The 23199-nt window shown below is 42.2% G+C and overlaps 1 protein-coding gene across 4 annotated transcripts in view; it reads left to right on the top strand.

Annotated features, from left to right (window-relative positions):
• The window catches only part of Smg6 (SMG6 nonsense mediated mRNA decay factor), a 219480-nt gene that overhangs the window by 112667 nt on the left and 83614 nt on the right, over positions 1 to 23199 (top strand). For all 4 annotated transcript variants that reach the window (XM_021642073.2, XM_021642072.2, XM_060387319.1 and 1 more), the window contains one exon: positions 3445 to 3646. In XM_021642073.2, the coding sequence (XP_021497748.2) occupies positions 3445 to 3646 (202 nt within the window). The remainder of the gene's footprint in view (positions 1 to 3444; positions 3647 to 23199) is intronic.

Below are 23199 nucleotides of genomic sequence, written 5' to 3'. Positions count from 1 at the left end.
CTGGTGTTCAGGCTCCAGCCAGGGGCCTGCCTTCCTGGTGTGTGGTGTGTTCTGTGAGGTTGGGCCAGTGGGTCACCTTGCAACTGCTGATCCCTGCACACTAATCGCGCCCCAGCTGCTGAGAGACTCCCTTGCCGCCATTCTGGGAGTCATAAATGGCTTTATTGAACACAGTTTCATATTCTCTAGTCTCTGGCTGATTTGTGTCTGCTTGGTTAAGAGTGTACCTTAACTTTAGTGGGATTTTGTGGGCTCTGGTACATCCCCAAAATACAAGTTGAACAAGAAGCAGCCAGAACCAAGCATAGGGCCGTATGCCTATGATCCCAGCAGCTAGAACTACTGAGGTAGTGAGGTTAGCCTAAGCTACAGAGTGAGGCTTTGTCCACCCATCTTCCCATCCTCCACCAACCTTGACTCCTTGGGGTCCAAGGGCTGCTGTGAGGTGAAGGTTAGATGACACTTCTTATTGGGATAAGGCAGAAACATGGGAAAATATCCAAGATGTCCTCCTTCAACTTAGACAGGAAACTGTTCACCCGTGGAACTGACCTCTCAGCCCAGTAGCACAGTTGAAGTAAGCTTCTAGAAACTATACCATCCTCTTACAGGCATCAGCTTTTTAGTTCAGGCATCTCACCTTGGTTTTTGGAGAACCTTTCTTTTTGTTGTTGTTCTTATTGTTGTTACTTTGCTGATTCTCCTTATTTCCCACCCCTTTGTCACGACTTGGCTCATGGGTACCAACAAGATCAGGCTGAACTGATTGCGAGACTGACTTTTCATTGAAGCATTTTCATATATCCCCTTGATTCTGATCAGTCTAGCTTGACCCTTGGGCTGCTTTTATTTATATTTCTGACTTGGGAACTCGGGGCACTTCCTATGTCTTTTGGCACCAGCTGCTGTCTTATGAAATCAACAGGGTAAAAACTCTCATCTACCTTATCACTGCAGTGTGTCATAAGGTTTTGGCACAAGGTGGGTGGTAATGGGCAAAAGATAGGCGTGGGCAGGGGTCCCTAGTGGTGGCCAGCAGTCTCTGGAAGGAGTCAGTTTTGGTTTATCTGAGCCTTAGGGGACAGGAGAGCATGGTAATGAGAACCACATGGTACCACATATTTCTTCTTGGATCCAAGATGGTAAGGGTGGGAGGATGAGAGGGATGTGGGGCCTCCCACTGAGGAAACTGTGGGTGATTTTCTGCCGCCTCTTTCTGGCTGGGGATGCTGCTGCCCACACCCCCATCCCTAACTATGTCCTCAGGCAGCCTTGACCTGTATAGCACCAACCAGGGCCTCCAAGCCAAGAACTCAGATGGGAGACTTTTCACCTTCTTCCTTCTCACGGCCGTTTTTCCTGTTTATTTTCCAAATTGCTGCTCTGCAGCCGAGCAGTGCCTGTTGGCCAAAGCTCACCAAGCTGTGGGATCAGACTCCGGCAGTGGGCTCAAGTGGCTAGCAGGGCACTGGGGGAGGAAGCAGGGAACTGGAAGAGCCTCCCTGCGTGTCTCCCATGGGCAGCACTAACCTCGGAGGCAGCCCTGAGCAGCCCTATCACATCCGGTGCTTGTCTCTGCAGCCGGGCCGGAGGATAAACTATCAGAGCTGTGGGGCAGTGCATCATTCCTCTTCTTATTTTCTTCTCTGCAGATGGGGTCGTGGAAAGTTCAGTTCCTTTTAACCCTCAAAGTTCTGTTTATTCTACAGCTGGTAGCCTGAGTGCCGCATTTCCCATTACATCACAGAGGAGCCCAGGCAGATTTCTGCGCAGAAACGTGTTGCAACTGTTTATTTTTTTCCATATTTAAACATTTCTGACAGCCAAACTCAGCTGAGCCAAAAGATGGAGCTTTGTGAATGAGCCTGCTTGTTGGTGTCCATGAAGAGGGGCTTTAGAAAGCTCTCATCCCTCCGGTGATTCTTCCAAACGTGTTCTTTTTCCTAAGCAAAGCCTGGGAAGTGAGTTACTTCTGCAGTACACGTGTGCTGATTATGTGCCGTTGTTTGATTAATGGGACTGTGTTCCGCCTGGTTCCCAGGACGCTCTTGAAAACAAGATGTTTCATTTCATTGCCTTTTCCTAGTGTAGTGATTACAGTAACTAAACCAGCTCAGCCTCCTTCTTCCACCTGGAGCCGGTGAGGGAGTCCCCATACCTCTCCCTAGTCCACACCCTCCCCTAGCGACACTTTCAGTGGCAATTCCAGCTGTACCCTCTTTCCTGTCCTCTGAAGGTGGGGGTTGCCAGGAATGAATGGCTTAGTCTAAGACCTCTCCCAGATAGTCCAGATAGTCTCATGGACAGCAAGCCTGGGAAATTTCAGGGTGCTCTTAGAGCTTCTCGGCATAGTGCCGCTTCATGCTCCATCTGTCCTTACATGTCCTAACATCTCGCACCTTAGCATCTATAGGGTGCCTCCTCTTCTAGTCTCCTGGGTTAGAGGCGTGTCTGGAGGTGAAAGTCAAGTCGGTAAACGTGGCAGGCATTGTATTCAACTACAGTTTGAGGTTTACCTAGATAGGCGAAGTTTGGGGGATATTTAGCACCTGCCAAACAAGAATTGAGTAGGTGACAGTATGAATTAAATGAGCCTTCTTTCTGTAATTCTACCTTGGAGTTTTAAGTGGGGAGAGATAGATTTTGTATTCTTAGTGTTTCTCCTCAAGTTCAGTCAGAACCTGGTGATGTGGGACCCGGGGTGGCCAACCATCCTGGTTTGTGTCAGACTAGGGGACTTAAGGGATGTGAAAATTTTAGTGCTAAAACTGGGACAGTCCCAGGATGGTTAGTCATCTGGTGTCTAAATGTACAAGTGAGAGAAGGAAAAGGACATGGTCCAGCCAAGATAGCGCTGAAGTGAGCATGAGGCTTTCCCTCCCCAGGCAGATCTTGGCAGGACAGGAAGGGGGATTTTATTGGATGGGTATTCATTTCACTGCTCACTTTATAAATAAATTTATAAAGTATTTCTAAGAGGGAAACCCACGTAACTATACAGTGTGACTGCTCCCCGTGTGGCTATGGCTGAAGAGAAAGGCTCGTAGTGCCCAGTTTCTGTCTGTGTGGTATATACTATGCAGGAGTAGGGACTTATGGGAGCTGCCTTAGGCACTGGGTATCTAGAGTGAGTGTCTCATCACATTATCTGTAAAGGTGACAAGACCTGCATTAGGCAACTGATTGTCAGAATTCTTTTTCCTCCTCTCTGGTTAGGATGAAAGCTCCCCTAATCAGTTTCAGCTTTACACAGAGCAGCACACACACCTCAGATGGCTACCATGGGCACAGCTTCATACTGCATTTCTCAGAGTATTTCTTGGCAACGTCCAGCCAGCCTTACAGCTTTTGTTGCAAGTACCTTTCTGTTCCCAAAGCACTAAGAACACTTTCACTGATCTCCTCTTTAGAACCTCTCTTCTTTTCTCATCTTGTTTCTCACAGGGTTGCTGTGGATGTGTGGTCAACACTGGCTGATTTCTGTAACATACTGACTGCAGTGAATCAGTCTGAGGTGCCACTGTACAAGGACCCGGATGATGACCTCACCCTTCTTATCCTGGAAGAGGATCGGCTTCTCTCTGGCTTTGTCCCCCTGCTGGCTGCCCCTCAGGACCCCTGCTACGTGGAGAAAACCTCGGATAAGGTCAGCCGCAGGCCAAACATCCCTCCCCATTTACCCGTTCTCTTAATTCTCCAGACTTTTTTATTCTTGGGAAGTTTTCTGTGCAAACGGAACATGATTAAGTCATTGAGAAGGGTGTTAAGGGAAAATATCGACCTTTTAGCCACTGACATCCAGCTCTGTGTCCTGAAAAAAAAAAAGTCTCTCTTGACTTCCTTTGGTGTATGTGTCTCACCACCACCACTGTGTGTGTGTGTGTGTGTGTGTATGAGAGAGAGAGAGAGAGAGAGAGAGAGAGAGAGCGTTCCTGGCATGTTGTGTATACGATCATTTCCTCACTTGTTTAAATAGTGCAGCTTGTGTTGGCAGTGCTCTCACTCAGCTCCAAATGGTTTGCATCATGCTTAAAGCACCCCTCTTCCTTCCCTCTCCCTCCTTCCCCAGCCACAGAGCTCTGCACTAGGAAAACAGCCAGGGCTTTTTCCCTTCTCTGAGGAGGAGAGTGATAAATAGGTGACTAGAGAGAAGCAGACACCATGTGTTAACTTACAAAAAAAGCTTTTAGGAATATGAAGCATTCCCGCTGCCTGGTTTCTATTTTCCTTCCTCTAAGGACTGTTTTAACCTGACTTTTTTCTTGTCTGTTTATAGAAAACAAAGGCCGTTCCCTGTTGCCCTGGTGGGGACCGTGGAGCTTCTAGTTTAACGGCTGGGGCGAGTAGGGCAGTCTGGGCTGCTCCATGGCAGTCATGGGGAGTTAGCATTGTCTCCTGTGCCTAGGCGTTCATGCCTGACTCTTCACAGAGTCCGTGACATCTTAAAACCCAGGGAGAGTCCTTTGGGGAGTAATCCATGAATGGCTTCTGAGGAGGATTTTTTTTTTTTTAAGGAGCTTTTTGATGAACTTTTATTTTTAGGTTTTATTTGGGTTTTTGAAAAAGGGTCTCACACATAGCCCAGGCTGTCCTCAAAATGGCTGCATAGCAGAAGCTAGCCTAAACTTCTGATCTTCCTGTCTCAGTCTCCCAAGTACTAAGATAAGATATATGTTAACACACAAATGAGGAAGAAGTCTTCTTATCAAGATGAAATACATAATAGGCAGAGAAGTAGTTTTTTTTGTTTTGTTTTTGTTTTTTGTTTTTTGTTTTTTTAAGTCAGTTAACTGACTTCCAGGGTTGGGGATATGACTCCAGGATGGTGTACTTGCCTGACAGTTTAAAGCCTTAGGTTCAAGGGGTGGAGAGATGTCTCAGTGGTTAACAGCCTAGGCTGCTCTTCCAGAGGACCTGAGTTCAATTCTTAGCACCCACGTGGCAGCTCACAACTGTCAATAAGGGTGTAGGGTCCACTTCCAGGGGACCCTACACCCTCACACAGGCATATGTGCAGGCAAAACACCAATGCACGCACCAATGCACCAATGCACGGTTTTTTTGGTTTTTTTTTTTTTTTTTAAACCTTGCGTTTGCAGGGGTGGAAAGATGGCTCAGTGGTTAAAAACAGTCTGCTCTTCCAGAGGTCCTGAGTTAAATTCCCAGCAACTACATGGCACTCATAACCATCTGTAATGGGGTCTGATGCCCTCTTCTGGCATGCAGGTATACATGCAGATAGAGCACTAATAAGTAAAATAAATAACTCTCAAAAAATTTTTTTAAAAAAGTCTTGAGTTCAATTTTCCACACCAGGGTAGAAAGTAAAACCTAAATTCTAACCCTGACCTGTAAATATGGGATATACTTATTTATTAATGAGAGTCTCGGCGTATAGCCCTGGCTGGCACAGAATCCGAAGAGATCCTTGTGCGTTTACCGTTTGAATGCTAGGACTAAAGACCTGTGTCACCAGGCCTCGCCTGTGAGAGGCTTTATTAATGTGCTGCCTAAGTCAATATAGTTATGTATTAATATAATTTATATATGCACGGTCCTTTAAAAAAATAAAGTAGAAGGACTGAGGCTGTCTCCCAAGCACAGGCTCTAGGTTGGATCTTCAACACTATGAAAATAAATGAAATGAAAACCCTACGGTTATGTGTGTATTGTTGTCTCTTTTCACATATTTTAATGTATTCTTAAGTGGAAATTGTTATGTGGTGCTGGGAATCAAGTATGGAATAATTTTTTATGATTGCTTAGTATATTTTAAGTGCCAAGATATTAGTCAGTTTTGTTTTATCAACTCAAGAGAAGTGATACCTGATATTTTTAGTTATAAACAGTGAATTTATGCCTTATAACAAAATTTGAGCATGTATTTCCTGTCGTTAAATTTCTTTTTTAAGTAGAGAAAGATTCTAGGCATGGCCATAACCAAAAGCCATACTCAGCTGCCCAGTGGCAACCATTGAAATCCTTTGGTTACTTGGGCAGTGGAAGCGGGAGTGGTAAGGAGTTCAAGTCATCCTCAGCTGTATAAGCTTGCTAAGGTCAGCCTGGACAATTGGACAATAGAAGACCCTGTTTCAAAAAAAAAAAAAGAAAGAAAGAAAGAAAGAGAGAGAGAGGAAGGAAGGAAAGAAAGAAGAAAAAGAAAAGAAAAAAAACAACATAAAAAAAGACAAGTAATCCCAGGTTCAATCCTTAGCACTGAAAATAAAAGAAATAAAAAAAAATCTAGAGGCTAGAAAACAGTTAGGTGGTTAAGAGCGTTATCTGCTCTTCCAGAAGACTTGGATTTGCTTCCCATTACCCATGTGGTTGTTCATAACCATCACTAACTCTGGGTCTGTGGGATTCAGTGCCCTCTTTGGTTTTTGTGGGTACCTGCACACAGATATGTATGCAGCAAAAACACTTAGGCACATAAAATGCAAATAAATTTTTGAAAACTCATACTCTTCGAATTTGTTTACTAACTAATGGTTCTTGGGAGAACCTTTCTTTCCCAAGAGGAATACTTGTTTTATGCCTTTGCAGAAAAAAAAAAAAAAGTGTGGTGGTGGTGGTGGTTAAAATTCTGCTCTGCTTGTCTGGTCTCAGAATGGAGTAGTAATATGGGTATGTATAGTAGGAAAACAGCAAAGAATTCTTTGCACCTCTGAGGAAGATGTTGAGTTAAAAGAGAAGCTTAAGTATCAGTAGCTTGGATAACTATGCTTAGTCTGTCTATCTGTCTTTCCCTCTTTCTTTCCTAATCGTTTTTTATTATCGGGTGGACTTGATTACAGAAGAGCCTTCTGGGAGTTGCAGAAAGAGGAGGAGTCCTGACCAGCTTTAGGCTCCCTTTGCCTCGTTTTCATCAGCTCACCAGTGCTCCCAGCTGTAGTGTTGGTTACCAATCTATGGCCTGGCTGGAGAAGAATGAGGTCCTCTGTGCACCCTCACGCTACGGAGGTGCTCACAAGCCTTCCAGATGGCAGTAGCAACTTACTTGAAGTGTCTTTCCTTCAAGGCTGTGAGAGGGTATCTCAGAGATAACATCTCTCCAGCTCACCTTACTCCTAAATTTGGTCTTTATTCTTCCCATCCTGCAGTTACTATTTATAGCAGCATGACTTTTGATTGCTTGTTGCAGAATCTTAAGAGTTCTTGGCTGTTGTTTTTCTCAAATCTTTGTATCCAAATAGTGATTTGTGTCTTTACTTTTAAAATGCATGCAGAGTTTTAAAAAGCATGCAGATGTGATTCCTTTCCGCACCTTATTCTATTCATTGAGGTACCTTGTAACTATTCCTCTAGCCCCTAGTCTGTTTCTTGAGACAGTAATTACAGTGACCTGTAAATATAGAACATAATTCTGTGGCTGGTGGTACAGGCCTGTAATCCTAGCTGCTTAGAAGGTAGCGGCAGAGGGATTACAAATTCAAGACCTTCTTGGGTTACAGGGCAGATTTTGAGCTGACTGGAGAACTTAGTGAGACCTGAGCTCAAAGTAAAAGAAGCTTTCCTAGTATGCACAGGGCCCTGGGCTCAGTCTCTAAATTACTAAACACCCCCCCCCCCCGCCCCAAAGAAGTCGGATGTAGTAGCACACACCTGTACTCCCAGCACTCTGGGAGGCAGAGGGAGGGAGATCTCTGTGATTTTGAGGCCAGCCTGGTCTATTTGCAAAGTTAGTCCAGGACAGCCAAGGCTAGACAGAAAAAAACAAACAAACAAAACAAACAAACAAACAAAAATTAATAAAGTCAGCAAATCATACTAATTTTACTTCCAAACATTATGATAACTTTTCTTCTTGAAGTAAAAAGCAAAAAAAATTTAATAATGGGCTCCAGTATCCTTCCTGATCTGACAGTATCTTTACCTTGCTAACTCTCTGACCTCAGCTCCTACTGCCTTCCTGGTCCTCACTGTTTTCTCTGGTCACGTTGCATATTGGTCATCCTTGCTGTTCTTCAAGCAGACAAGCCTGCATGCCTCAGGGCCTTTGCAATTACTCCTACCCTAATCTGGAAATGCGCTGAACCAGATGGGTGTGTGGCTCTATCACTTCCTTGTAGTTGTCACCTTGTTGGAACAGTCTTTGCTGTATAAAAATGTTTTTGTTTTCTATGACAGGGAAAAATCAGTCATCTTCTAGCTAGTCTTTTAGCTAGTATTTCCTCTCAATAAACCCATCTAAGCATTTGTAAAAGAGAGGCCAGAGGCTAAAGAATAGAGAATGACACTAAACTCACATAGGTCATCTCCATGGCTAACCCAGAGGATGTGTATGAATGTGTCAAAGAGAACCTTCAGAAACTCCTGGCCCTTTAGTGATCTGATAGGCATTTTCTGAAGCCTCTAGGGGCTGTTACTAAGAAATGTGAGGTATCTCAGGGGCTTATTTGCAGCAACATTAGTGACTTCATGAATGCCTGGAGTAATCATGTCTGGTCCAACCTGTATACAGCTCAGTCAACAGAAACTCAGTGAGCACGTAACTGCCCACACAGTGAGGTCCTTCAAACATACAAGCAAATATTCCAGTTTGGGAGACCATTTGTGGGGGATATAGATGTAAGTAACCACATAAATTCATCTGTAAGACATGAGTAGCTCTTGCTGTTTGCTTGAGATGTAATATTCCTGTGATATTCCTGTGAATGCATTGCCTTATGAGCACTGGTTTGATATGAACATTCCCAGGCAAGTGCTATGGAACTCTTAAGATTGTTTTGTTTTGTTTTGTTGAGTTATAAGTTGTAGATGAAAATACAAGTTTTGTGGGCAGGAGAGATGACTCAGTGGTTAATAACACTTGTTGCTCTTGCTGAGGACCTAGGTCCAGATCCCAAATGGTGGCTCACAACCATCCATGATTCCAGATCCTTATTTCCTAGAGATCTGGTGCCTTTTGTGGGCACCAGGCAAACAGGTGGGTGCACATACATACATGCAAGCGAACACTGGGACACATAAAATAAATCAATTAAAAAATAAAGAATGCTTTTCAATCAAATAAGCAGAACACATCACTGAATGATTTGTATATTTTATATTATAAAATATGATTCAGGGATAGCCTTTGTAAACTTTTCAAGCTTCCTTCACCCTTGATATTCTTTAGATTTATTTTATTTATGTCTGTGTGTGGATGACACCAGTATGTAAGTGGCCATGGAGGCCAGAAGGTGGTCCCTGGGAGCTGCAGTCATCGGCAGTTTTCAGCTTCCAGACATGAGCTGTGGAACCAAATTTAGATAGTCTTAACTATTGGGCCATCTCTCCAGCCCAACCCTTGACCTTTTCAGTGTGCTGAACATCTTGAAGGGTCAGTATTCTGCCTGCAATAAAAAAGCCATAGTACAAAACTCAGGTATAGACAAGCATGGCAACTTATTACAAGGACCAAGTCAGCCAGGAGAAAGGGAGAGGGGAGGGTAGTGATGAAGTGGGGAGGGCCTACCTAGAACCAGCTGCCAGGGATGAAAAGGAAAAGTGATCTTATGTTCACTGAGTGGATTCAGAGTTTATGTAGCTAACCTTTGCAAACCAAAGTACCCAGTAATGCATTGAAAAATTGTAGCCGGTGCCTTTAATCCCAGCACTCAGGAAGCAGAGACGGGTGGATCGCTGTGAGACAGCCAGAGCTACATAGTGAGACCCTATCTCAGAAAGCAAAAACAAGACAAACAAATCCACAAAAACATTTCAAAACAAAACAAAATTTATAAAACATCTCTAATGTATACTAGGATTTACCTCAAAATTATCTGGGTAACTGGAGGTAGATGGGAGTATAAATTGGGATGGGGAAGCTAAATGTTGATTCTTGTTGAATCTGAACAATGAATATATTGAATCCATTACAGCATTCTCCTTTCATATGGATATACATTTTTCATTACAAGCTTTAAGAAGAAAAAATGATTGTCTCTTTAGTTGTTTATTCATATTTTTGTTTGCTGGTGGCGTAGGAATCATACCAGGATCTGAAGCATAGCAGGTGAGTGTTTTCCCGTTGGCCATAGCCATCCATACACATGTGCACACCCCATACTATGCATGCAGAAGTTAGAAGACAACTGTTTGCTCCGTTCTCTCCTCCCCACCATAAAGGTATCCTAGGAATTGAACTCAAGTTGCCCAGTTGGGTGGCAAGTACTATTACCTGCCCAGCCATCTTGCCACCCCATTCATAGCCATCTTGAAGGCAAATAAAACACAACCGTGTCCATCTGCCACATTATATTGCTCAAGTTACAGAGCAAGTAATGAAGCCATAGTGTTGATAGTCACTGTTTTTTTAGTCACGGATTGTGTTCCAGGCAGTTTGGTAATCAGCTCTCCGTGTGTATCCTCTCACCAAAGTCCCAGCAGCTGTATGTGTAGAACCTGGTGGGAAGTGATGAGAAGGACAGTATTAGAAAAGAAAAGATAGAGTACATGTTGTGGTATGAATATAAAAAGCTTAATAGAAATTAATACAGTCTGATAGCAAGGCTGAGACAGGAGGATCAATTGAGCCTGGGAGTTCCAGGCCAGCTTTGAGAACATAGTGAGACCCTACTTCGAAATACTAAAACAAACACAAAGCTTAACTCTCTCCTGTAAAATAAATGCAAGTGATTGTGTACTTTATATCAGATATGTCATAAGGTTTTGTTTAGTCCCTGAGTCATTTATATTTAGGAAGTTGTTAACTGTTATCAATGATGTCATATCAAGGAACATTATATATTTTTATGTTTCTTCATTAATTTTCAGGGATAAACTTTGTAGAATTGCTAGACCATAGGGTTGTAATAAATTTTTGGACTTTTCTTATATAAGACCAGTTGTAGAATATGAGAGTATCTGCCTTCTTACCAATCCTGAATAATTTAGCTTTTGTAACTTTTCCTGAAATGGACAAAAATGTCTTCTGTTTTCCATGTGCTGAGACCACAAATGTGCCACCATACTCAGCATCTTCAGTTAGTCTTGTGTAGCTTTTTGTTTGTTTGTTTTTCTTCCTCCCCCTCTCCGTCCCTCCCTCCCTTTCAGAGAGTTTCTCTGTGTAGCCTTGGCTGTCCTGGAGTCACTTTGTGAACCGGGCTGGCCTCGAACTCAGAGATTCGCCTGCCTCTGCCTCCCCAAGTGGTATTACAGGCACGCACCACCGAGCCCCACTTCCTGTTTTGGTTTGTGTTGAGTGAAATGAGAATTTGGGGAGCTGGTGAAGGAAGAGGTGCAGCACTTTTCTCTATATAGGCAATAAGAAGTGTTCCCACTGTGGGCGCACCTCAGTTGGAGAGTGCTTGCCTGGCATGCAAGTCCCAGCTTTGATCCCGAGTAACACCTAAAATGGGGCCTGGTGGTCTAAGTTTATAATCCCAGGTGGAGATAGGAAGATCAGAATGGCTCAGCAGTTAAGAGCACTGGTTTCTCGTTCAGAGGACCTGGGTTCAATTCCCAGCACCCACATGGCAGCTCACAACCAACTTTAACTCCAGCCTCCTCTCTGGTCTCCTTGGGTACTGCATGCATGTGGTGGTCAGACGGATATGCAAGCAGAACACATACACACACAGAGCCAGGTATGGTGGTGCACGCTTTTAATACTAGCACTTAGAAGGCAAAGGCAGTGGATCTCTGAGTTTGAGGCCAGCCTGGGTTCCAGAATATCCAGGAATACATAGATAAACCCTGCTCTACCCCCCAAAAAAAGGGAGAGGAAAACAGAAAACAAACAAACAAAATTGTTTCCTCATTACACAATACTAGCTAAGGCCTTTGTTTTTACCCTTTGAGACAGTTTCTCTTACACCACCCTATCAGCCATAGATATCTGCAAAAAAAAATAATTTTAGTTAATTTTTAAATTTTATCTGTCTGTCTATTTTGGTGTTTCAAGACAGGTTTTCTCTGTGTAGCTTTGGCTGTCCTAAAACTCACTCTGTAAACCAGGCTGGGCTGGAACTCATAAGATCAGCCTGCCTCTGCCTCCCAATTGCTGGGACTAAAGCCGTGCACCACCACCACCGCCCTGCTCAGCTAAATGTTACAAACAAACTTCCTTCTCTGTCTTGCCTGTTTGATCCAGAGGCTTTCTTGGTTCTGGGTAAAAACATATATAATATTCTGAAAAGTCTTCTGGTTATAGCAAAGAAATAATTAGAAGTTGAGATTTAATTCTGTTTTGTTTTGTTTTTTGCCTTTTCTTATTCTAGATGAACTTTTCATTATCCATTTCACAAATGGCTTTCTGGCCTTCTCTGGCCCTCTCCAACCTTCACTGACCTGTCATTTTACGTTTACTTAATTTGCATGGGAAGTGCACATGTGACAGTGTAGGTGTGGGAGTCACAGGGCATCAAACAGGAATGAATATGTTCTCGCCTGTCACGTGGGCCCTGAGAATGGAACTCAGATCATCTGGCCTGGTGGAACAAAGCTTTACCCCTGCAGCCATCTTGCTGGCCATAACCATTTTATTGTACATGTCTCTCCGTATGCCTTTTTGTTGCCCTTAGCTTATTGTGCTCTCCACAGCCTTATGAATCCTTTGTAAATATATGAATTATATTTAATTCATACCTTGATTTACTCCAGGACTTTCAGATTGTATCAGTTATTCATATATAAATCTAATTCCTCAGATGCAAGACTTTTTTTTTTTTTTGTAAGATTTATTTATTCTACGTGAATGAATGTTTTGCCTGCATGTATGTATATGCTCCTGATGCCCACGGAGGTCAGAAGAAGACATTAGATACCTTGGAACTAGAGTTACAAAAGATTGTGAGCCATCTTGTGGGTGATAGGAACCAAACCGAGGTCCTTTGTGAGAGCAACAAGAGCTCTTAACCTCTGAGCCATCTCTTTAGTCCTGGGGACAATGTTTTTATGTGTATGTCTTTGGTAGGTCAAGTATCTAAGTATTCTTTTTTGTTCTAGGCTAGTAATTCTCACACTTCAGAATTCATTAAAACCATGTTTGCAGCTTGTTAAAACACCAGTTTCTGAGCTTCACATGAGTGTTTCTTGTTGTGTGGAGGAGACACTGAAATTGTATTTCTAACACATTCTTAGCCATTCTAGTGTTAAAGGTTCCACATATTGAGAACAACTGCTTTTAGGGACTTGCTAGCTCCTAAAATTGTAGCTACAAAGCAAAGCTTTTGTACTAGGTAAGAATAAAGGTTGCAGGGATATTTGGAAAACTTACAGGAGGATGATGAATAGCAGTTACCAATTGTGGCATTAACTTTTGAATGGAGAAAATATCACCTGAGAGCTCACACACCTTACCAGTCCTACCCACCCTCCCCTCTTCTCCCCTAGTCCCTTTCCCTAGTACCCTGATAGGGGAGGACCTCCTCAGCCACACAACTCATCAAGTATTTAGTGCTGTCTTCAGACTTTACATTATTTCATTTAAGGTTCCCAGAAGCTCTGGAGTAATGCTATGCCTTAAAACAGTGCCGAGGATGGCATGGCTAAGCATGATGGATTCGAATCCTGGCAATTGAGGTGTACCCTGAGTGCTTGGAGAAGTGCAGTAGGAATGTGGGTGAACAAACAGTAACCTGGTTCTTCAGTCTTTGAGATCTTGACAGCTTTGCTACCTCTGAAAGCTTGGTTTCTCTTCAGAAACTGGGGAACCATTGACCTGGTTTGAGAAAGATAATCTGATGTTTAAGAATAGTTAGTTCTTAAGGACAACACAAAGAAATAAGAGTTCAGAACTTGGATTGAGCTTTCTTCTGGCTTTCTCTCTGGGTTGAGTGTCTTCAAATGTTGAAAATTTTTAAGTATCTAGAATACGAATCTTTGGAGAATGAACTTGTTTGGTTTTTTTGTTGTTTTTGTTATTGTTTTCTTAAGCAAACTATTGAGAATTCTCCAAGAAGAGTTCTTAGGATGATGTAACTGATGTAGAATTGTGTTCCAAGGACAAAAATCTAAGAGTAGTGGTAGGGTAGCATCTAAGGGACTGTTAATTTCTGCAGGCAAGACGGCCTGTAGATAGCCAGTAATTACACTTGTAGTTGACTGATGTGAAAAACTAATGGGTAAAACCTGAAAGTCAGTTGTGTAAGCAGCCTGACTCAAACCTGCCTACATTTATTCGCGTGAACTAGCAATCTTGGCTCTAGTCATAATAAACACGGGCCACAGCTAGAAATAAATGAGAAAACAACTCAGTGTGTGCTGAACAAGCATGAGGCCTGAATATGGATCCCCAGCATCACACGGAGCTGGACGTGGCAGTGTGCGTGCCAGTAACCTCGTGCTGGGAGTGAGGCAGGGGCAAGGATCCCTGAGGCTTGTGGGCTAGCCAGTTTAGCCAGTCAGAGATGCGGGCCAGTTCATCAAGAAACTGTCTCAGAAAGATAAGGCGGAGAACAATTGGGGAAGACACCATCAACCTTTGGACTGCGCGCGCGCGCACACACACACACACACACACACATTGATGAAATTGGTAGTCATTCATGATGATGTACACTTGTAGTCCTAGTATTTAGGATTCAGAAGCAGGATTAGGCAAAAATTGTAGTCCTGTCTGAGCTATGAACCTGTCTCCCTCTTTCCCCTCTTTCCCTTTCTATCTATTCCTTCTTCCTTTCATTCATACCCCACACACTGAATTTGATGACAAACCCCTATAATTTTAGTACTTGGGAGGACAGTGAGTTAAGTCTATCTAGGCTACATTATGAGATCATATCTCAAACCAACAGGATCATCAAGCCTGTTAGTGGATAAAGGAACTTGCTGCCCAACCTGATTTAGATCCTAGGCGCCAGAATAGCAGGAGGGAACTGACTCTTGCAAGTTGTCCCCTTACTTTCACCTCATATTGTGGCATATGTAACCCCACCACCAAGTAAGTAAAAGTGATTTAAGAAATGGTCAGCAGGCCAGTGTGGTCGTAAACACTTTTGATCACAGTGTTGGCGAGTGGATCTCTGAGTTCAAAGCCAACTTGGTGTACATAGCAAGTTCCAAGCCTGCTGGGGTTGTACAGTGAGACCTTGTCTTAAAAAAACAAATCAATAATGGAATTGGTAAGAGAAGGATATAATATCATTAGAGTAAAACACCTCTCCCAGTTCTTTCTACCTCAGCAGTTAATTTTTAATGAAAACATTTTACTTAATAATTTTAGAGATATAAAATTACATTAAAATTTAGTTTCTGTTTGATTTTGATGTATGTTTACAATCTAATTCACATTTGAATGCACTGATGTCTAAACATGTGGAAGGACAATGTAGAGATAAAAATATTTCCATCTCGCCATCGTGTTCCCAAGAGGTGCTGAGTCCCTTCTCACCCTCCGTCCCAGCCAGCTACTGACTTAGCCCTAGATTTCATATTCATGGAACCTTTCTTTGAAGGGGTAGGTTTCTAGGTCTCATGTTGCCCAGGCTAATCTTGAAACCTGGGCTTATAGATGTGAATTAGCACTTCGAGCCATCAGCCAAATACTGTTGCTTTCACTGTTATAGTGTTTGCCTTTTTGCTTAACATAATGTGTATGAAATTCATCCATGCAATTATGTATTTATTTCAGTAGTACATGATCCTTTTTATTGATGAATACTGTTCCATTTTATGAATATACCACACTTTATTCTTTTTAATTTTATTCATATATTATTTATTATAATTTATTCACTTTGTATCCCCGCTGCAGCCCCCTCCCTTGTCTCCTCCCAGTCCTACCCACCCTCCCCTCTTCTCCCCTAGTCCCTTTCCCTAGTACCCTGATAGGGGAGGACCTCCTCCCCTTCCGTCTGTCCCTAGCTTATCAGGTCTCATCAAGGCTGGCTGTATCATCTTCCTCTGTGGCCTGGCAAGACTGCACCCTCCAGGGGGAGGTGATCAAAGAGCCAGCCACTGAGTTCATGTCAGAGTCAGCCCCTGTACCCCTTACTAGGGAAACCACTTGGAAACTGAGCAGCCAATGGGCTTCCTTTGAACAGGGAGTCCAGGTCCTACACTTTATTCTTTAATAGTAGACATTTGAACTGTTTTTTGTTTTGTCATAATGAATAAAGATGCTATGAAATTTTTATAAGTTTCTTGATAGATATATATTTTCCTCTGTTTCATTTTTTTCCCCTTTTTGTGGGTTGGCAGGATAACAACTTCTCACACACTGGCCCAGGTGTCCTAGAACTCATTAGAATACCAAGTTTGTACCAAACTCACTATGAACTTACACCAGCCTCCTTAGTGCTGGGATTATAGATCTGTGCTACCATACCCATCTTGTTTTCATTTCTTTCAGGTATAGATCTAGTATAATTGTTTAGTCATATATGTATGTATCTTAACTTTATAATGTCATAATTTTACATACCCGGGTACAGTGTGTGAAAGTCCCAATAGCTCTATATCCTTGCCAATAGTAGGGCTTGTTTGTTTGTTTTCTTTGAAGTTTTTTATGTGTATGCTTGTATTGTCTTTATGAATGTGGGGCACCATGTGTGTGCCTTATGTCCTTCGAGGTCAGAAGAGGACATCAGTTCCCTAGAACTGAAGATACAGAAGCTACAGAGTTACAGAGCTGCCCTGTGAGTGCTAGGAACTGAACTGGGGCCCTCTGTAAGAGCAGCCGTGCTCTTAACTGCTGAGCCATTTCTTTAGCCCCCATTTGGTATTTCTTAGTTCTATCTTTTTTTTCTTTGTCTTGTTTTGTTTTTTATTTGGCAGTCTTCATATGTAGTCTACGCTAGCTCAAAACTGGAGATTCTTATGCCTCAGCCTAAGTGCTATGATTATAAACTTATACACAAGACCCAACTACCACTTGGTATGTTTAATCTTTATCATTTTTATTTCTGCTATTAAGTAAGAAGTAGTATCTCATCTTGGTAGAGGTGTTCGTTGTTTTTACCTTTTGAGAGGGGTGTGAGTGTTACAGCACACACATGGAGGTCAGAGGACGACTTGTGGGAGTTGGTTCTCTGTTTCCTATGTGGATCCTGGTGATCAAATTCTAGTTGTTAGCCATACCAGCACTGAGCCGTCATGCAGGTCCTCATTTTAGCTTTGAGGAGCATTTCCCACTTTAATGGTGAGTATGTTTTCATGACTTTATTGACAGTTCACACTACAGATACTTAACTGACAATGGAGGTATGTCCCAATAAACCCATTATTAGCTGGAGATACTCTAAGCCAAACACACTTGATATACCTAAAATACCAAAATCATAACAACACTACACACTAACGACTACCAGTTACTTTATTCTTAGGCTGGGGAGAAAATAAAAATTCAAAATTTGAAATATAGTTTCTATTGAATGTACCTTTTTCCTCACACTGTTGTAATGTCAAAAAAATCCGAATTGAATCATTGTGTGTGTCCTTTGGAAATACTCAGGTTTGCTGGCACTTTATAAACACTATTTGTTGTTTTGTTTTTAGTTTGTTCTAAAAGTTCTTTATATATTCTGGATACACATACTTGTCAGATATATCCTGTGAATTTTTCAATTCATAATTGTGTTCTCCCTTTGTTACTCTGTTTACATAATTGAAATAGATTTTTTTTTTTGCTCTTAATAAGGTTCAGTTTTTTAATTTCTTCTTTATGCTTTAGTACAGACCCATAAATAATTTTATGGCTGCTTTTCTATTGGAAATATAATTACTGATTGAAGGGTTTTGTTGTTGTTGTTGTTGTTTTTCTTACTGCACGGTTTTAAGATGTGATTGTGTTATCTAAGTTCCACTGGTTTTTCAGGAGTTAGCAGTCATTCTTGTGGCTCTCTTTGCTTTGCTTTGCTTTGGCTTCTTTGTTTTTGTTTGTTGGGTTTTGGTTGGTTGGTTTGTTTGTTTCAAGGGGGGATTTTTTAAAAAACAAAACAGAGTCTCACTATGCAGCCCTGGCTAACCTGGAACTTACCATTTGACCAGGTGTGGAGGGGGATTTATTAGAATGGCTTACAGGCTGTGGACCAGCTAATGCAACAATGGTTATCTGCCAGTGGAAGGTCCAAGAATCCAGTAGTTGTTCAGTCTACTAGGCTGAATGTTTCACTTGGTCCTCCAAGTAGTAGGCTCTAATGCATGTGAGTGGAGTTGCTAGGGAGGGTTAAAGGCAAAGAGAGAGCAGGCTTCCTTCTTCCATGTACTTTATATAGACTGCTAACAGAAGGTGTGGCCCAGATTAAAGACCTTTATTAAAGGTGTATCTTCCCACTTCAAAGATCCAGATTAAAAGTGAGTCTTCCCATGTCAAATGATTTGATTAAGAAAAAAGTCCCTCACAGGTGTGCTCAGCCATTGGTTTTAGCTAATTCCAGATGTAGTCACATTGACAACCAAGAATAGCCATCACACCTGACTTAGTTTTTGGATTTTGGTTTTGTTTGTTTGTATGTTGGGATTTGTTTGTTTTTGAGACAAGCTCTCATTCCATAACCCAGGGTGGCCTCAGACTTAGGGCAGTTCCCTTGCCTCAGCCTCCCAAGCACTAGGATTACAGATAAAAGCCACTATGACCAGCTTCTTTTCTTTTTTAAGTATTGGCTGTGGTGCTTCGTCCATGCTAGGCAAGTCTGGCACTGAGACAGATGTGCTCAGCCCCTCTTCTACTATCTCAATCTACTCTTAAACTCGTCTGGTAAATTTTTTATTTCATTCCCTTGTTTTTCAGTTTATGAATTTCCATTTTGTTCTTATAATTTTCTTTTCTGTCATTTCCTTCTAGTTTACCCACTAAGGCTGTATTTCTTTGCTCATCATGTTGTAATTCCAACATTGAAAGGCTGAGTTGGTAGATAGTGCAAATGCAAGGCCATCCTAAGCTACATAGTAAGACCCTATCTCAGTGGGGGAAAAGGCTATCCCTTTCTTAAGTCTTTAAAGTCTTGGCTAATTCCAGCATCTAAGCCATCTCATATTTGCTTTCTATCATATATGGCTAGTGTTTTTTGTTTAATATCAGTGGATATTTATGTCCACCAGTTCAGATAGACTGGATTTTGTTACACCTCCCCTGGAAAGATTGCTTTTGTGATTTTATTTGGTTGGTATAGTGCTCTCTGGTCATGCTGTATTTGGGTAAGCTTGGTTAAGGAGGTTGTTTGGGTTTTTGTTTGTTTGGTTGGTTGGTTGGTTGGTTAGTTGGTTGGTTTGGTTTTGTTCTGTGTGCGTGTGTGTGTGTGTGTGTGTGTGTGTGTGACAGGATCTCACTGTGTAACCAAGCTGATCTTGAACTCTCGAAGATCTGTCTCCCCATCTTTGATTTTTAAGTGCTGAGATTAAAGGCATTCAACACCATGCACAGGTAGCTTGCTGTTTATATATTATTAGTGTAGCTATGGAGGAACTCAATGCATCTGCAGCTCCAGTCATGTATGAGTAGACACCTACTTTATATGTCACATACGATGTATATGTCCCTCCACTTTTTTTTTTGCTATGGCCTGAGTTTTCGTTTTTTGAGACAGACTCACTGTATAGTGAGGCTCGTCTGGGACTCTTGACTCAGCTGGAATTACAGAGGTAAACCTTTATGTCTGTCTCTAGACTGGACTTTAGGCTCCATTAATATTTCAGGGCTGGAGAGATAGTTTAGTTCATTTTTGGGTGCTTTTAACAGATTGGATTCCCTCACCCATGTGGCAGCTCACAACTGTCTGTACTCCAGTTCCTGGAGACTCCCTCTTCTGGCCTCAACAGGCACCAGTCATGTATGTAGTACACAGGCATACATGCAGATGTGTGTGTGCATGCGTGCATGTGAGGGGAGGGTGGAGAGAGTTAGACCTAACCTTTACTCAGGTGTGGCTGTTCATCATGAGTGTTGCAGCATTATGACCGCTTTACTCTGGGAACTCAGACCCTAGTTCTCTTATCCCCAGATAATGGTCCTTATTTGTCACACAAACACATCTTTAACGGCCATGTATTTACTAGTACAATAAAAGAGCTTTTATCTATGTATATACCTTCCTTGTACATTTATGGCCTTACTTATTTTTAAATCACTATTGTTATTGATATAGGAATTCCTTATATGTTGTTTATAGTTACGTTTTATGTATTGAAAATATTTTCTTCTGCTTAGTGGCCTGTTTATATAAACTTGTTCTTTTTTTTTTTTTTTATGGGGCTAGAGAGATGATTTTGGTAGTTGAGAGCACTTGACTGCTCTACCAGAGGACCTAGGTTCAATTCCTAGCACCCACTGGCAGCTCAGAACTATGTGTAATACTTGCATGTGGTACACAGGCATATACAGGGAAAACACCAGTACACGTTAAACAAATAACTTGATTATAGTTTTTAAAATGTGCAACTTGAGATTTTTATATAGGCAAATATATCTGCTTTCTATGTAACTGCTTGGATTTTTAGTCATGCTTCTGAGTGCACCTGTTTTTTTTGTTTTGTTTTGGTTTGGTTTTGTCTGCTTAATTTGGTTTCTCTAAAAAGAAAGTTTGTGCTTAATGGAGTCTACCATGAATACACCCAGGCTCCCACTGGAATTTTCAGTCTAACATGAGGACTGCCATTTTTAATTGCTAAATATATTCTACTATAGTTTTCATTTAGAACAAAGGCTTTTAGAGTTTGATGTTTTTGTGGGCTGTGTGTATAGTGGTGTGTGTGTGTCTATGACCATTATCATTAGTGATATAAAGCATTAATCTTTAGCTGCCAAAGACAAAATTCAAATGTTTTTTTTAACTACCAGTTAACTCAGAAATCCTGTAGAAGCCTTATGTGTAGTAATGCTTATCTCGCAATACCATTTTTCATATATGCAGTCCCATAACTAAAGAGAAAAATGAGAAACTATTCTTAATTCTAGAGTGCAAAGGAAAACATGGTTTGCATATGTGCAGCAAAAAGCTTTGGAAGGCTGGAATTGCACAATGAATGTAGGTTGAGCAATTGCTTAACGAGGCATGGGGGGGCTCCTTTAAAATTTTTTCAATACACTTATTAATTTGGTGGGGGAAGAGGCATTTGCCACAGCATAATGTGAGGGTCAGAGGACAACTTGCAAGAGTTTGCGTCCTTCCACCATGTGGGCTCTAGAGATCAAACTAAGGTCGGCAGGGTTGGTGGTCAGCAGATTTACCCTCAAAGTCCTCTCCCTGGCCTGGAATGTCTTTTGCCCTTGTGAAAGGAGGGAACGCTAATGTGCCAGAATAGGGGATTTCCTTTTGATTTCTTGCATGCCATTTACTTTTACACTTTTTTTTCCACTGTTTGTCTTTTCTTTTTTTTTTAAGTTTTATCATGTGTCTTTCTTTGAAAGGGATTAATAAAGCATCCCTGTGCTCACCCTTCAGGTCTGGCTTGCAATGAGCAGAGTGGCGTTCCCTCGTGGCTTAGAGCTTGTGCTGCCGCTCCTGCTCACAAGCGTGTGCTCCCCTGCTTCTGAGTGTGTGAAGCTTGTTACTAAGCAGCCTGCAGATTTTATAATCAGTGTGTTGAGATGTTTTGCCTGTTTTGCTTTTAATGTTGGTCAACACCTCCTGATGAAGATCAACTACAGACTTTACTGGAAAATAAAGCCAGATCTTAAGGTTGAAGTATGGGTGCCGACCAGTAAGATCCAGTCAGGACTTGTTTCAGCAAAAGGGAATGTTCGTGTTTCTTCCCTGTCACATTTTACGCTTCATAGGCCTGTTTCTGAGTCTCTCCACTTACCTGTGCTGGGGATCCTAGAATCTCTTCCTCCTCATCTCTGCTCTATTCCTAAGGAACAGGAGAGGTAGTTGGGCCAGCCTGCCAAAAAAGCAGAAGTTAAGTATGTGGATTTCATAGCTGCACGTATGAGTGTTTGTGGGGCAGAGAACGTCTAATGAAAAACATTTGTGTTGCATCAAAAATAGAGGGAGGCCTGGTTAGAGTCTGTCTGCCCTGTCGGCCAGTCTGTTCCCTACCAGCACTAGTACTGTCCTCCTGGGAGGCTCAGGCACACTGTGGTTTCTTCTGCTCTTGCTATCCCCTAATCTTGCCAGAGTTTTTGTGTCCCGGTGGACCCATGCATGTTTTGGAGTAAGTCTGCAAGAGTGGTGACTGATGGCTTTGAAGGCATTCAAGCACACATATGGGCATTGGGACCCTTTATAAGGCTACCCTGAAGAGGGGAAGGGTCTCCAGCACGTACAGTGAGAAAAGCATGATTGACTATAGACATGTTTTGGACCTGGCTTTTACTGCTAGCAAAGCACAAACCATAAGAAAGCAAGCCTGCTGTTCAGGCTTGCCATTTCATTTGTAAGTGCTTGTAAGGGACACACCTGGGTGCCCAAGCTTGCATCTGACAGTCTGATGTCTGTCAGGTTGTTTGGCAGGATCCCCTTTGGGAAATGCAGAAGAGAAAGTGCTAATTTCCCTGAGGATAGTGTCACTCCAAGATATGAAAAGACGTGTAACTTGAGGCCCCCTAACCACCACCCCCCCAGTTCCTCTGAAATTCACATTTGTTCATCATTGGGCAGTGGCGGGGGGTAGGGTGAACAAATGAAAAAGCAACTTAGCTCACAGTTTTCGGGGTCCCCAAGAAGGTACTCCACCAATGTGGTTTTCACATTTTCAGGTTTCTTGGCTGGTGAATAAGATTGAGCAGAAATGCTCCTTCCCCTGATAACAATACATTCAGATTCAGGGTCAGGAGCATATGGATTAAAACCAGACGGTGGATGATTAATACTTTTGCTTATAGAGGTAGACGTGGCGACTTCCTTCCTTTAAATGAAAAAGCGCTTTCTCTGCATGTGTATGGGAGCAAGTGCTTAGGCTACATGCTGTGCCCTCAAGGTGTGTGCTGAGTAACAGTTTCTACCTTAGTAACAGTTTCCAAGTATTCTGTCCTCTCTCTTGAAGCACCCAAGAAGTACTGGAAGAGTTACACTGGGAGACAGAGGTGTGGAGATCAGCCAGTACTGTAGGAGTGGGAATGTGTTCTGCATTTCAAGCCATGGCTTTCTTTGCTTTCCAGGACTGATGGCTCTAAACACACATCTGTACCTGCACATCTTACTTGGTTCCATTGGTTGTTTGACCTCACTGTAAACAGTATATTTTTTCTCTCAAACTATTGAATTGTGGGTGCTTATCCCCATCACCTCATGAGATAATGATAATGCACAGCACTAGTAATGTATATTAGCAGGTTTGGTAGTGCCTGTCTATAGTCCGACCACTTGGGAGGTGGAGGGAGAAGGATCAGTT

Source organism: Meriones unguiculatus, chromosome 7 (genome assembly GCF_030254825.1).
Source record: "Meriones unguiculatus strain TT.TT164.6M chromosome 7, Bangor_MerUng_6.1, whole genome shotgun sequence".
NCBI classification, from domain to species: domain Eukaryota; kingdom Metazoa; phylum Chordata; class Mammalia; order Rodentia; family Muridae; genus Meriones; species Meriones unguiculatus.
The sequence above is the reverse complement of the archived record's forward strand: the minus strand, read 5'-3'. Positions and strand labels throughout refer to the sequence as shown.